This window comes from Pinus tabuliformis, chromosome 4_2 (assembly GCF_031772625.1).
Source record: "Pinus tabuliformis cultivar Carrire ecotype Pingquan chromosome 4_2, CPIR1, whole genome shotgun sequence".
Lineage (NCBI taxonomy): Eukaryota > Viridiplantae > Streptophyta > Pinopsida > Pinales > Pinaceae > Pinus > Pinus tabuliformis.
In genome coordinates, this window is record NC_142304.1 from 1,188,997,411 (window position 1) to 1,189,014,040 (window position 16,630).

General features: G+C 40.4%; 1 protein-coding gene across 2 annotated transcripts in view; it reads left to right on the forward strand.

The window, feature by feature from the left end:
• The first annotated feature begins 8,842 nt into the window (after positions 1 to 8,842).
• Positions 8,843 to 16,630, forward strand: part of LOC149173928 (myb family transcription factor PHL6-like) — a 310,280-nt gene continuing 302,492 nt past the window's right edge. The window contains exons 1-4 of one of the 2 annotated variants that reach the window (XM_089424797.1): positions 8,843 to 10,560; positions 11,198 to 11,411; positions 11,620 to 11,696; positions 11,764 to 11,845. In XM_089424797.1, coding sequence (XP_089280923.1) covers positions 9,919 to 10,560; positions 11,198 to 11,411; positions 11,620 to 11,696; positions 11,764 to 11,845 — 1,015 coding nt within the window. In that variant the 5' untranslated portion in view covers positions 8,843 to 9,918. The remainder of the gene's footprint in view (positions 10,561 to 11,197; positions 11,412 to 11,619; positions 11,697 to 11,763; positions 11,846 to 16,630) is intronic. The other variant, XM_089424798.1, reaches the window with a different exon arrangement.

The window sequence follows — 16,630 nt, forward strand, 5'->3', positions numbered from 1 at the left end:
AAATAATGGAAAAGGAAGAGTCATCGGGAGATGAAACTCAAGATTCACTCCCTCATGTATATAACTATGAACAATCTAAATGAAGAAACACAATTTCATTTGAGGAGTTACCTCCTGGTCTGACATGTCGTAACTTGGTCATATTATCTTTGTTTGGTGCGTACAATACCTAGTTGGAAAGGTCTCTTCGAGTACTACAGGTTTGCTGTAGGCCCCTACCTATAGTTACAAGCCTCCCATGGACCCAAAAAAAAACGTCGTTTAGGGGGTCAAAACTACTCCGAAAGTTCAGGACCCGAAAAACTTCTAAAATAGTAAATGTTGAAATGAACAAGGAAACAGATGAAATTGATTGAGGTGTCTAGGTGGAATATGTGGGTGGCCACCAATATCCACCTAGATCATTCCTCCCCCGTTAGGAAGCAATGGTACCCATTGCATGCAGAGCCTCCATGAGGTGAGGAAATTTTTGTTGAACCTGGTCCCTGGTGAACCACTTGCCCTGGCGAAGGAGTTGGCATGCTTTGACAACTCGATATAGATATATCCTCTGTTGTCCAGTGTTCTTGATTTGTGTGTCCATGATTTGATCAGTTTTGGCCTGTTCCATGCAGTCGGGGTTGAGCTCTGTTGGTGTGAGATGTTTTGTAATATCATATGTGTCCAACAATGGTGGAAAGTATGGTCGAAGGCAATCTACATTGAACACTGGGTGCAGACCAAGGAACTGTGGGATGATGAGCTAGAAGGCATTGTCACCGATAGCCTTGGTGATGGTGTATGACCCATATCGGAGTGGGCGAAGCTTGCAGTGGGGTTGAGCAAGACGCTCATTCTACAAATGTAGCCAAACTTTGTCATCCACCTGGAACTTGTGCAACACTCGATGTTGATCATGGCATTGCTTGTACTTAGCATTGGCTCTGTCCAATATATCATGGACCTGCTGGCGAATGTGTTGAATGCGCTCAATGAAGCTATTAGCCCTTTCAGCTTTGGATTTGAACGTGAGTCGAATCTACTTGAGTGGCTACAAATGGTATGGCCACATCAATGGGGCATAATGGTTGAAATCTCAGCCCTACCTGAAAGGGGTTGTGGCCTATTGAGTTGTGGAGAGCTCTATTGTAGCTGTGTTGGACATATGGGAGACTTTCATCCCATGTGCGTGGATGCTTTGAGTTGTACATGTGCATAATGTGTACGATCATCCTGTTGACAACCTCTGTTTGGCCATCAGTTTGGGGATGGAAATCTGTGGACTTAGTAAGTTTTGTATCCAACATCGACCAAAGACTTGACCAAAATGCACTCAGGAATCTGTTGTCCCGATCTGAGACAATGGACTGTGGGATCCCAAAGTGTACCCACACTTGCTCAAAGAAGAGCTTAGCAGTGGCCTCTGTTGTGATACTCTTCTTGCAGGCCGCCATGATGGCCATCTTAGAGAATCTGTCGACGACCACGAAAACACAATCGTTGTCATGCTTAGTAGAAGGAAGGCTCGACATGTAATCCATGGAGACAGATTCCCAAGGTCGGTTAGGAGTAGGTAGAGGAGTATACATGCCTTGCTTCTTGATGGTTGGTTTGGCAATGGCGCAGGCGGTGCAAGATCTAATGTACTTCCCAACATCTTGACAAAGTTTCAGCCAATAAAAATACTTCTGCAATACCGCCACTGTTTTCTCTACTCCGAAATGTCTAGTGACCCAACTGTAGTGCACCTCCCAAATCATCTTGGCACGCTCACTTGAAGGAACACAAATGTGTCCCAGGTGGCATAATAGTGCATCCTGAAGGTGAAAATTTGGAACTTGCTTCCCTTCCAGGAGTGTCTGGTATATGTTGTCGAATTTTGGATCACTCTTGTAAAGATGTGGCCACCCTGATGTCTCGTGCCCACAGGAGTCGAGCATAATGATCAACGCCATGACTGGTGGTCAGATGAGGCAATCAACGACATTATTGGTGTTTCCCTTCTTATACTTAATGTTCAAATGTAATTGTTGCAAATAGGTGGACCATTTCTGATGACGATCATTCTGCAACTTCCCTTGTGTTCGTATGAACTGTAGAGGTCGGTGGTTTGTGTGGATGATCGTTTCCTTCTCCAAAATGTAATGCTTCCATTGACGACAGGCCTGTATAATGGAATACATTTCTTTGTTGTAAGTGGGGTACTTTCAGACTATGTCTGAAAGTGTCTCACTGTGGTAAGCCACTTGATGCCCATGCTAAGTAAGAACCACACCTATAGCATAGTCGAAGGCATCTGTCTAAATCTCAAATGGTTGTTGCAGGTTTGGTAATGTGAGAATTGGTGTAGAACATAGGTGATTCTTCAACTCAGAGAACGCTTGTTGTTGGGTTTTCGACCAAAAAAACTTTGCTTTCGCTCCGCCCTTGGTGACTTGACCTAAAGGCCAAGTGATATGAGAGAACCCCAACACGAACCTATGGTAGAAATTGGCAAGACCCAAAAAGCTGTGGAGCTCTGTTAGAGTGGTTGGGGCTGGCTAATACCAAATGACTTGTATCTAGGATGGGTCCACATGTACACGCTGCTCATCAATGATGTACCCCAGATATTGAACTTGGGTCAGGCCAAAGGTACGTTTCTCCAATTTAGCACACAACTTGTGTTTTCGTAGGGTTTGAAGGACCTATCAAATATGGTGGAGGTGCTCTTCCCAACTCTGGTTGAAGATCAAGATGTCATCTAAATACACCACCACGAATGCATTGGTGAAGGGTCACAAGATGTCGTCCATCAGTCTCATGAAGGTTGCAGGGGCGTTTGTCAATCCGAACGAAATTACCAACCATTCGAAAAGGCCCTCCTTGGATTTGAAGGAAATCTTCCACACATCAGAGGGTTCGATAGGCACCTGGTGATAACATGACTTCAAGTCAATATTGCTGAAATATTTGGCCCCCTTGAGCTGGTCCAGAAGGTCATCAATCCGCGGGATTGGGTACCTATTCTGGATAATGATCTTGTTCAACGCCCAATAGTCAATACAAAGCCTCCAGGTCTGATCCTTCTTATGTACCAATACAATCGGGCTCCCACAAGGTGATGAGCTTGGCCTGATGTACCCTTTTTGCAATAGTTCTTGAACCCGCCTCTTGATCTCATCGTTCTCCAAAATAGAGCATCAATAGATCAATCCATTGGGCAGCGATGCACCCGAGGTCAAATCGATGGAGTGCTTGACTTGATAATGCAAAGGTACCGCTGTGGGTGAAGCAAAAATATCCCTGTACTCCTCCATGACCTTGTCCATCTGCTGCTGTTGTGCAGAGGAGCCTTGCTTGGAAGCCGTGGCCACAACCTTTTTCTTGCCTTGGGGGCGAATCATAAGGAAAACAAATTTCTTGGTCTTGGAAATGATCTTACTTCATTTCTTTGTAGTGATCAAAGAGATGACAGTAGGTGGGGCTACCACCGTATCCTGTACAACTTATTAACCAATTAATAATCACAGAGCAAGGTCTAGACTCATATACAACATGTCGCTTTGACAAGTACAGTTGTCCTAACAATACATCACAAACTTCAAGAGGAGAAATGTCACACAATATCTCATTTGTGAGGGGATTGATGCTGTAGGGAAGGCGACACTGTTGGCTAATGTGAATATCTCGTCCTTGGTGAAGCCGCCCGATGGTGTACGACTGTGTATGTGCTGTAGTATTTAGGCCCAACCGCTTCACGACCTCTGCTGAAATGAGGTTTTTTTGGCTCCCGCTGCCGACAATGAATTGCAACGGAGAACCCTTCACCCACATCTGTGAGTGGAAGAGGCGTTCCCCCTCCTCTGGATCTTCAGGCTCAATCTTATGGATCTTGGTGGTGGCCATGGTGGCACTGGGCTCTGCATCAATGGTCTCCTCCCCTTATCGAGTTCTGATTCAGAGTCGGAACCTACGTCTAAATTCAGAAGCCTTCATCTCGACCACTAGTGATTGCTTGGCCCGACACTCACTTGTATTGTGAGTGGACCTCTTATGGAAATCATGCCATTTTCCTGTGTCCTTCTTCATCTTCGTGGTGTTGTTCTTTGCTTGCAGCTTCAACGGGATATCCCGGGTAGCCCCGCCTTGGCTTGGTCCTTTGTTTTGTGGTTTGGGGGCGCCTTTTCCTTGATTGGGATTCACAAATCCAAGTCCCACTTCTTCTACTTAAACTTCTGCTCAATCTTGATAGCGTACCGATACGCTGTGCCGAGTGAGGAAATGTCCAGGAACTCCATCTTGTCCTGGATGTACTTGTGTAGACAACCACAGTACTTGAGCACCAAATTCCGCTCAATATTCTTGATACCCAGCTTCGTACGAAGGGTATGGAAAATATTTGTGAACTCTGGCACATCTTGGTCCCTTCCTTGTCGTAGCATGGTCCACTTTATGTATTTGTCTTCATAGCTCCCAACAGGGTAATATTGTTCCTTGATGGTGTCTCGGAAATAATTCCAAGTGGGTGTGGCTGAAAACAACGAGGGTTCACTCTCGTCCTTTTGTTCACAGTAGTTTTCCCACCAGTCCGTGACGTGTGGGGCGACTTTGAGAAGTACAAAAGTAATATTTCCCTGATTGGAAAAGTCATGAACTGAAAAATATCCTTCCAACAGATTTAACCATTTATCTACGACATCTGCATCTATCAGGCCTGCGAATATGGGAATATCGAAGTTAAATTGTACCTTAAAAGGAGTGGTGCCTCCATAGTGGCTGCTGGATGAAGATGCATTGCCTATGGGTAGCCATCGAAGGATCTGGGCAAAGTTATCCATCATTGTGTCCCTTTGTTGCTCGAGGGCTTCCTCAAGCAACATTTTGAAAGGATCTCCTGCCCCCTCGTCTTTCTTTTCTTCCATCGTGAGAGGTAGTGGGGTTTGTGAGGTTGATAATGCAATGGTTCAACCAGATTATGCCCTAACTCCTTATACCTTGACCTCGTTGGGGACATGTAAAGAGAAACAGAGAAAGAGCAGACCACTCTGATACCACTGATCCAAACTTAAACACGAACGCAATAACTTACAAATATAATCATAAACACAACGATGCAACAGAAAAACACTTCATTTCATTAATAGAAAAATATTGAACTATGCTTACAAACATAATGGAAATAAGATACCTCGGGCGATGGTATCTTATCTTTGAGAAGAGATGTGGCGGCTACATGCCTCTGAATTGTGTTACAATGAGGCTCAAGGGCCTGTTTATTATTGAAAAACATGAGAAAACCCTAAATAACCAAAACCCTAACCCCAGGAGATGTAACACCAAGAGTTTGTGGGCTTCGTTGGGGTTAGTTGGGCAACTAACTTCCTAGGGTCGTAACTTGGTCATATTATCTCCGTTTGGCGCGTACGATACCTTGTTGGAAAGGTCTCTCCAATTACTACAGGTTTCGCTGTAGACCCCTTCTTATGGCCACGAGCCTGCTGCGGGACCCCAAAAAACGCCATTTAGTGGGTCAAAACTACTCCGGAAGTTCAGGACCCGAAAAACTGCTAAAAATAGTCAATGTTGAAATGAACAAGGAAACAAATGAAACTGACTGGGGGGTCTAGGTGGAATAGGCGGGTGGCCACTAATATCCACCTGGATCAACACATGGCTAAGATGAAGGACCATCAACGTTCTTATAAGCTTTTATAAAAACAACTTCATAACCTTAACACTCATAAACTTTTCTAAAAACAACTTCACAACCTTAGCACTCGACCCACTGCATCTATTTCTTGATTATTGAGATATTTATCTGATTATAAACATTTGCATAATAAATATAGTATATTTTGGGTGAATAATATTAAGTAGAATGTGCTCCACTCTCAAGGCCAAAGATTTATTTGGGATTTTGTAAGATATATTTATGACAATAACTAGTCTCTAACTTGTGATAAGCTTAGGGTCCCTATGCTTAGGGATGAAGTAGATAATTATTATTGTGCCTTGGTGATCTCTTTTTTACAATTTCCCTGGGAACTTGGAGCAATTCCACATTGAGAAAATATGAGGTAACTTTGTAAAGTTTCTATGAAAGGGCATATAATCTAGGAAACTTATCCTCAATTATATTTGATAGGGTAACTATCAATTCATCTAAAGTCAACTAGTGCTTGCATAAATCTTATCTAGTACATTGGACCACATTGAAAAGCAAGTTTCAGTTGGCCATCAACAGAAACAATGGAACCGCACAAGCCATCGATCCATCCCCAACAATTCAAAGTAAGCCCAAGCAAGCTTCGTTTAAATACGTTCATACGACCATCCTACATCCTTTAGTAAGGTCATTCAATTGAAAAACCATTATGTAGTGGGCGAAAAATATTTGTTTTTATTATCCCTTGCTAGGTAGCTCTCTCCTTTGGGGGTTTGATAACAAATAAGTTCTCCATAAATTTACTATTATTATTATTTATTTATTATTATTATTTATGAATAAAGAGCTTTGAAAGTCTTTCATTTACTAATCATGAGTCTTTTAAGCCAATGGAGTATCGGTTGAAGTTGGCCCCTTTGGCACTTTGGATTTCATTTATGTCTAGGTCATGTTGAAACTTGGTTGCCTTGTCTCGAAGCTCTTCATTGAAAAATATGGATTAAAGTTGTTGATTTACACATTTAAGTTATTCTTTGATTGACTTATGCTGTTTTTGATAGATTAAGGCAAGCTACTTGCCATAGCCCCTTAGAAATGAGGTCATGATTTAAGTGATGACATCCTCCCATTAATTAATCCAACCATCTTCTCCTCTTGAATTGATTCCATATTCTTCTAATTTAGTTTAAGCAACTTAAATGTTTTGGTGACAAACATTTATAAAATAACAAACACACATTTATGTAATTCCTTAAGAAACAAACAAATAAATAAGATGGTGGGTTAATAATGTAGTGTGCCATAACACTTGAAGGCGCCTTGCTTTCCCATAGTGAATGGAGATGTTATATGGGTTATATAGCATGTTTTTGTTGAATCTTTTTAGGACACTCTCAATTCTTTATGGAAATTTAACTAAGGAAATAAAGCTTCAATAATTCAATTCTTGTAAGTTTGTAGGATCATATAAATTGAGCCTATACTTGAGGGAAACCAAGATGCCTCATCTCTTAAAGGGATTATAATGAGAGACATGCCTTCTTGATACCATTCATTTGAAATTATCATCAATAAAATTCTCACCACCATGGACCATGCACCTTTAGAAGTTTGACCTTTCTGCATCATTGCTTGCATAAATATTCACCAACCATATTATACAACCATCAAAATAAATTATTAATACTAATATATTATCAGTTCTTTGTATCAATACATAAAATGAGTCAAGGAGAATTGTGAATGACTACACATTCCCTTCACTATGAATGGAAATAAATATATTTGTATTTAACCATATATAATTAAAAACAATTTGAAAAAAGATAAAAATAAGAGATGTTGTAAGCCTCTCCAGTATAGAAAAGATGCCTCTCCAACCCAGTATAGAAGAGATGTTGTAATGTCTTGTAATACACCAAATTTACATAAAAATAAAAATAAAATAATTAAAATAAAATTAAGGTAAAAAAGAAAAAAAGAAAAAAAGTAAATAAGCTTTATTACAATACCATTGATTAATACCATGTGTCCAAACTATATATATACACACACATATTTTACCACCCTAGCTCCATCTTAAATCTAGATCTACTGAGTATCTAGAAAAATCAAATTTCTTTAAGTGCAAATCTCTTTTAAAATGAAAAAAAAATTGATCCCTCTTTACCCTAAATAAATCTAGATATAAAATAAATCTAGACTAATTACAAATTAAATATATTTAAAATGAAAATCTTAAATTTAATATATATAATTTCTTTATCAATAAATCTATCACAATCACAATCCATAGCATTACCTTCAGTGAATTGGAAATTAAATCTACATTATCACCTACCTTGTTTCAAAGTTAAAAAAAATCCTAGACCAATGGACTTTTTAATTTTGAAGAGCTCACTTTTTTTAGCACTTTAAGTCACTTAAATTTTGGTAAGGCATTGAAGATATGAATATATTTAACATTTGGTTTAAACTTATTTCTTTATTCATATCAATTATAACGGAAAACCTCTTCGAAGACGAGACTTAAAGAACCTTTCAAATTCATCGCATATAAAGATACTTAAGGATGTTTGACGAACAACCAAAATTATATGCATAAATTGAGAGACCATCCCCGAACAATATAACGGAATTGAGCACTTCACACCATAATCAAAACAAGATAGCGGAATTGAGCACTTTATTCCTCATAAAAGTTCATGAACTAATGAAAAAGCACAAAACGCCCTCCTGTCAGGCGAGTAGTCCCTCCTCGCACTCGAAATGTACTCGGAATCACTTACTACTTATCGGTACCGCTTCGCTTCATGATCAAACAAAATAACGGATTTGAGCACTTCATTTCACATAAAAGTTCTTGACCCAATGAAAAAACAGGGAAAAAAGATTCCTGCATACCTAAGAATTGTGATAAGCAAGAATATCAGACCGTGTCTATAAAGCCTCCAATTTAGTGGTTCTTGATATGCTCACATTGTTAATTATGTGAATCTTATACCTCCTTTATGTGAAATATGTGGTTTCTACATTACCCTTTTATCCACCGCTGAATCCATGCAGCCAACCAGGCACCTTAAGGGTGCGTAACTCTTAATTTTTACAATCATGACCAATAAACTTCTTTTCAAAAAGAAAAAATCCAACAATAATTCCATTGACGTTGTTTTCATTTATCGCCGTAAACTTATAAAATGAATCACGAGATTTTTGTAGAGGGCCTTGGTTTTAATCACACGGCCCCAAAAAAGGCAAAGAGGTTATTTGACGCCTTGTCGCATGACGCCGATCCAGGATGGCCATGACAAGACCGAACGAGTAACTAAGCACTCCATTGAAATATAGATACAGTCGACAGCAAAGTTTTCATCTGGGAAAACCAACGTCGACAGCAAAGCCTTAATCTGCCTTAATCTGCGGAAACCACAAACGAACAAGAACTTGTTCTTTCTGATAGGTAGTCCCCGCCCGCCCCTTTTTGTAAGGATTATATTCGTTTTCCCACTGTTCACCATAATTGTTGTTACCTTTTGACGGAGTGCGTCACTGTTAACGCCGTTTCTGTATTCCCAAGTGACGCTTGCGGATTCCTTGTGCAAATGGTTCGGATGCTCACAGCTCTGGCCACAGATGGCGTATGAGAAGTGGATAAAATTGGTCGGGGGTTTGCGTTTCGATTCTCTCCTTAGTCAAGCGAAATTCCAGAACGTCGATGATAGTTGGGGAAGACTGGAGTTTAATTGTTGGAGCAGGGCTCGAACTGATGTAGAGATAGAATCGGAATGACGGTTGCCGATATGAGTTTAGTCCTTCGGTTGAGGGACGGAGAAGCAAAACTCCAGAAAAAATCTGACAATTTTCCAATTCAATTAACGCCTGATTTCAGGAGTTATGTAGTTTAAGTCAAGAGGCGAGATAATTTTGGCCAAGGTCTGCAGTTCAGTTTTCATAGTAGGAAGCAGAAATCGCAGAAGCAAGATAATATTTATTGACATTTATAGTCCGGACATAAGTGGGATTCGTGGGTGCACAACAAGCATTAAGTTCCTTTTGACGACAGATAGGCCATACGCAGACTGGAATACGGGAAATAATCATTCAATTTCAAGAAACAGGGGGATTTTGACGGAATTGTTCAGCCTGGTATCGAGCAGGTACGGTAGTCCGTGCGAAATAATCTCAATCAAGGCGCAGTTCATTCTACAGTACCAAGGGTTTTGGTGGATAATTGATGGGTAAGAGGCATGGGATTTGAAGCATAGCATGGGATCAAAGAACATTGAACTCTGATGAATAATAAAAATTTGGACATTTCACCTCATGGAGGAACAGCCATGGGAACTCCGCATGCATTACACGCAGCTCCTGCCTCAGATACGGAACATTCATGGAACGCATGTTTTATGGAAAATAATGTGCCGTCTTCTCAGCACATTTTTCCTCGGGTACTTTCGCCAGATTCTCGGCAGGCGAACTCTTTCCGGACGGTGTCATCAGTATCTTCGGTCTCAAATGCTGGTATAGGTCACAGCCACATGTATTCGTCGGCTTCATCGTTTTGTACTAGTCTTCATCACTCATTATCCGCGGGTTCACAGCGGCAAAATCAACTCAGTGGGCTTCCGTTTCTCCCCCAGCCGTCCAAGACTCTCCTTCCGGGGTCTGCTGTGAGGTCTTCTCAGTCAGGGCTTTCTTACAGCAGCGAAGGAGGGAATTTGAGGTGCCAAGACGCCGGGACAGAGCATCCGCTGCAGGAACTTCTCAATTTTTCGGAGGAGTTCTCAGAATACAGCCAACGGTCACAGGACAAACCCACTAATGCTAGAAACGTTGGGCAAGAGCAGTCAAAACAGAGTGATTGGTCGGTGTGGACTGAACATCTGGTTTCTGATGATTTGAGTGATCTTCTCGTCAGCGACCCTTGCATAAATGTGGGGTATTTTTCCTTGAATTGTCCTACATATTTTTCGATTCAGACTCTGGAAATGATAAAACATTTTTTGCGTTTATTGAAGTTGCTTGTAAGCCAAGTGTTCTATTTTTGTTTTTCTATTAGAACTGCCCAATTTTTGGCCATGGCATGTACGGAACTCGTGAGACTTGTTGGTTAGGGGATTCCTAGGCACGAAAGCCCTGAGAATCGAACCTGCCGGGCACGAATGCTCTGAGAACTAAGCCTGGGCTATCTGAGGGGATGCATTCTCAGACAGGAATGCATTGTGAATCTAACCTGGGCTAATTGTGGTAGACTCACACCCGCTCACTGCAAGACCACGGCCGAACCGTGATGGCTTGAGCCAAGTGTTCTTTAAGCTCTTTAATTTTGACTGCAAACCGAGTATTCGTATAGCTCTTTATTTTTGTGGTTCCAACGTTTCATGCAATGAAGACCTTTTGCCATCGCGATCAGAAAACTAATTTCTGTTGTTCTAAGTATGGAGAATTTTGTTGCTGCTCGTGCTTGATATAGACACTCTGTCTTATACCTGTATTTGTTCGTATAGGCCTAATTTATTGTCTCAATGCAAGAGTTTTGTTCCTGTTTGATTTGTGTTTTACATTATACAGACAACGTATCAGACAGCAAAATCCTCAGCTACAGAGTCTACATCAAACCAGCTGCAGTCACATCAGCAATTTCTGCCCTCTTCAGGAGGAATCCATCTTCCCGCAAATTCTCCTGCATCTGGAACTGGGGCTTCTAGTAAGCCACGTTTGAGATGGACTCCAGAGCTCCATGAGAATTTCGTAGAGGCAATTAATAAACTCGGCGGTGCTGAGAGTGAGTAAATTTACAATTTAGAAATGAGTCTGACGATTCAATTTTTTTCGTTTTGGTCAGGGTTAGTAAACTAGGCATGCTGACAGTGAGTAACCTATAGCATATCATTGAGTAAATTGATTAGAATTCTCCTCTTTCTTCTCTCCTGTCCCTGTTTTTCCTATTATGATTTATGGAGTGGTATTATGACAATGCCATGCACATGTAGGAGCAACTCCAAAAGGTGTTTTGAAGCTGATGAATGTGGAGGGCTTGACAATCTATCACGTGAAAAGCCATTTGCAGGTATTTTTTTCTTTATTTTTCATTTCTCTTATGCTTTCCTAGCTTAGAGAAATTATTTGACTTGTAGATCCAGTTTGGAGGGTTAATCTGCTCTGTTCCCAAACTGCAGAAGTATAGGATCGCAAAGTATATTTCCGATTACACAGATGGTAAATCCAAAAGCCCTATTCCTTTTCATAAGCTAAATGAATATTTCGCTTGGAGCAATAGTTTTATGGGATAGAGATTACCATTGGATTCTGTTATTCACGTCATCTAATACCTATGATCACCCTCGGTATGAGTGTAACATATAGTTAATTTGCAAATCCCTTATTTTTTGTAAGGTTAGGCAGTTTGTATTAACTTCCAAGAAGAGGGTTACATAACTGCTTTTTTTCTACTGGTCTGCCACTTGGGAAATCAGACCAGTTGTACAAGATTCAAAATTTTTACATTGCTTATTGCCGAGGCAATCAGTCTGCCAACTAAACGGTAAAGACAATTAAAGCATTTACATAGCCTGTAATTAACTATCATGGACAAAACATAGGTAACACTGAAATTGTAAACCAAAATATAGACTTCCCCGATACCACCTTGGAGAAGAGCTATTGCCAAAGAATTTCTCTTTGGGTAGAGTTGGCTTGCTTGATTATGTCATGCTGTGGAGACTCCACCTGGATTGGTAAGGGTGAGTCGCTGTCATCATCAGAAGGGGAAAAGATGATGTCTGCTTGTTTTTTGGCCAGAACAGAGACTTTCCTGTCTAGCTTCTCAATTTTCTCCAGCATTTCTGCCATACAGACCAAGATCTCCGGCTGTGTGTTAGATCATTCAATGAAGACTCTACCAATAACCGTTTTGATGTGCCAATAAAGATTGACAACTTGCGATTTGCAAATCTGTTTACTCAATTCTAATGGCGTGTTATAGATGAGCAATAAGATTTGCACAAAGAGACCTTTTTTTAGGGATCCTTTATGTTTGGCATCAAGCCCCCCATAGCAACTTCATACCATAGTTAGCAACATACGGTACTAGTATTTGATGACATAGCAAAGATCTTGTGATTCCTATATGACTTCAACGATTCCCTACATAATGAAGGGTTGCAAGATATAATATTAACACTTCAGAACTGCCATGCACATCTGAAAATATACTTACCTTATATTCGAGTGTAATAGCAAAGTCCTTGTGATTCCTATATGGCTCCAACAATTCCTTACATAATGAAGGGTTACAAGACATAATATTAACACTTCAGAACTGCCATGTACATCTCAAAATTACCTACCTTATATTCAGATCAGGCTGGCAGGATGCACAGCTCTGATTCCACTGGAATGTTCCTTCCTTGGGATTGCCCAATCAGCCAAGGCCCAATAGAATAATTCCTAAATGTGCCAAATTAAACTTGTAATCAAAATGCTCATTGAAGCCTTCCGTCAAACACACCTAACATACATCTAACCACTACACTGTGCATTAACTCACTGAAACATTTTGTCAAACAGTTTGGGAACAGCCAATTTGAAGAGTCTTTTCGGTAGAAATCACATAGGAGAAAATGTTGCCGACGCGTTTCAAACCAGCTAGTGTGGTTCATCATCAGGATCAGATGAAGATGCAGATCATGGAATCTTGACAAACAAATTATTCAAACAGCCATTTTGACAAACAAATTATTCAAACAGTTCTCCTGTAGATAAAAGGGCAGCAGTATTTTGACAAATATTTTGCATGCAAATTAAATAGAAACCCTCAACATCATTTGCACAGTAAATAAAGTAACTGCAACTCAGCACTTATTTTATTAAAACTGAAGGAAAGATTCTCCTGTCAAATCTGGTTAGAAAATATCATGGAAACCTGAAAATGTGCCTGTAGGAAATAGGGATTGCTGGGTTTGATTGCTGTCTCTGCACAAGAAGATTTGGCCCTTAGAGCTGAGTCATTCCACCTCCAATTCCCTTATGTTTCTTTATTACCCTGCTGCCAGTGATAAACTATTCAACTGTCCAGCAAACAAAGCAACTTGGCCTGGTGGATTATGTGAATTATGGGCTGCTTAAACATATATTTGTCTTGTCCTGGCTATGGCACAAGGTGGCTGTAGTTTTAAGACAGAGAATGCCGCTATTTAGTAAGTTTGCTCCAAGAGAGAAATCTGCTATCCAAGAGTGATTCTTCTTCCATTACAGAAGTTAACCTTTAAATAGATCTCCAAGATAACCAGCGTTACCTCCTTCAAAGTATGGCACCTAAGCCTCTATCATATGACTGATTTAATTCCCAAAAATTAATAGGCTTGGCCTTCCTTGCACTCACAATTTATAAATCCCTCCTTATTATAATTGATCTCTAAGATAAAACCGTTTTCTATGCTGAATTTGACTCCTAGATCAATGAAAACCACAATCCTCACTATAATATTTTTTTATTTCAAATCAACTAAGCCTTGCATAAAAAATGGAGATCTTCTCACAAATAAAATTAATGAAATCTCCTAACAAAATTAAAATGTTAAAATTCTGGCAAACCTATCATGCAAATCAAGATGCTCCAATGAGAAACCTGCAGCGATTCCTTCTTAGATTAGCTAGGGTGTATAGTTTCAACATCGAAAACAATTTTTCTTAGAGATAGGGTTTTACCCCTTCCTTAAGCCACAAGAGATCAAAATCAAATAAGAGAAATCATCCATCCACCCCCTAAAGAATGATTTTGAGCTCCCTTTTATAATTTTTGGTCATCTCGACACCATGGGTAAGTATTCCATGGGTGCCAATACCATGAGCAAGTATTCCATGGGCACCAATTCCATGGGCAAGTAAATACATAATCACGTGATTTTATTAAGTTCACCTTGTTCTCATAGCCTCATTTTAATCTAATTAAATCAATTGCTGCCCCTGTAGTGATCACTTGGAAAGGGACATAATAGTCACCTCGAGATTACTTGTCTTCAAGCAATACCATAACCTACATATCAATACTCAGGTCCCAAATGTACCATTGTGTCACTCCATACCACTGTACTATTCAACCATCAATAAATCCCTTTATACCTAGGTTCCAAACATGGCTGCTTGGCAGCGAAAATGGGGAGCTGTAGTATACCTAGGGGGGATAATATGGGGTACAAAGGGAGGTCATGTTTTGTCCCCAAAACATGATAATAACACAAATAATAAGATTTACTCGAAAGAGCAGTTCATTGGTAATGTTACCCACCATTTTGTGGGTAATATCCATTGGAGAATTTTTTTCTCCAAGATGTTGATTTTTGGGTAGCATCGGATATGTGATCTAGCTTCGAAATTTTGTGGAGGGGCTAGAACACATAAGATCTCCAAGACCCACAAATCGTTCGGTGAAATTCCACCCAGATTGTATTTTTATTAAAATAATTCATATTTTTAATGTGGTTCCTAAGTCTAAACTTAGAGAAATTAAAATATTAATGGGTATTAATGAAAATATGGGCGAGAAGCTTCTAAGAGATGAGGATCAAGTCTAATTTAATCTTAGCCGTTGATTAGAGATTAGATCATGGACGTTGATTTCTCAATAGGAAAAGTATAAAAGGAGGCTTGGGGTCAGTTGGAGAATACACATTGAGAGATAGAGAAAATCGATTTTCTGAAGTGAGAAGTTCTCAGGAGGAAAATCGATTGAGGAGATCTCTAGCAGAGGGGCAGTTTGGCAGAGGGACTTCAGTCCAAGGCTGAGAATACATAGCAGAGAGGCAGAGCAGCATTAGGAGAGACAACATAGCTCCAGAAACGGTGACGCAAAAGCCAGAGGAGCTGACACAGTCACTTAGAGGCAGAGTTGGGGTTTCTGTGAGGCAGAGAGAGCAACAATTTAGCAAATCGATTTCTGAGCTGAGAAGGCTCACTGGGAGGGTGACGCAGCGCCTAGAGGAGGTGACGTAGTTCCAATGCAGAGCTTGGAGCAGCCATCCCTGCTCAACACTGGGGACAACACAGTCACCTTTGGGGTTTGTTCATCCAGTTGCTGGATGCGCTATAATATCTGTCTCCGGATAGAGGTACTTATGCTGGGTTTATTCTCTGTTGGGTGAGCCAGATTTGGCACCCTAGTTGTATTAAAAAATCTGCTTAATAGTAAAACCCTCATATCTGTTGCACTGATTTTCGCGCATTGGGTTTTTCCGGGTACGTTTAGTCCAAAAATAAGTGTGTCCTTTGTATGATTATCTCATTTATTTTTCAGTACTTCATCTGTATAATGGTGTAGGTTTTAGTGTACTTGCATTCATATTTTTCTGAAAAATATCTTGTTAAATGAAGAACACAAGTAGGTAATGCAAATCAGTTTACTGCAATAGGATTTCTGACTTGTTCGATTCAGAAATTTTCACATGGTATCAGAGCGATAGCAGATAAAAGAGGACTGAAGCCATCAACGAAAGGACAGAGGAAAATCTGTGCTAAAGACAGTTGTCCCAAAGACAGTGCAATTTCTGGCCGAGAGAGTAGAGGAGGGGTGACGCAGTCACCAAGGGAGGCTCATGCAGAGCCTGCTTCAGCTTGATTGGGTGACACTATTGCTGTAGAGGGAAGCACAATGATTACTGAGCTAGCACAGAGACTGTTGAGTCTTGTTTTTCCGGTTTCCGTGGCTAGAGGTGCAGCGCAGACTTCATTTGGAGTTGCTGGTGGGGAGCTGATTCTGTTGGTGTAGAACAATACCTAGTGGGGCAGAAGCAAAGAAGAGGGAATCAATTCCTCAGAAGATTTCTTGCCAAGAAATCTAGATCCAATGCTGAGCAACAACAAAGAGAGATTAGAGAGGGGTGGTTCGACAGTGGTTGGCAGAAGGATTTTCGTGAAGGAAATCGAACTTTAGAGGGAGCTTGTTCCTTAGAGGATTTCTAGCGCCAAAGAAATCTAGATCTGAGTTTTGCTAGGGCAACAATGAAA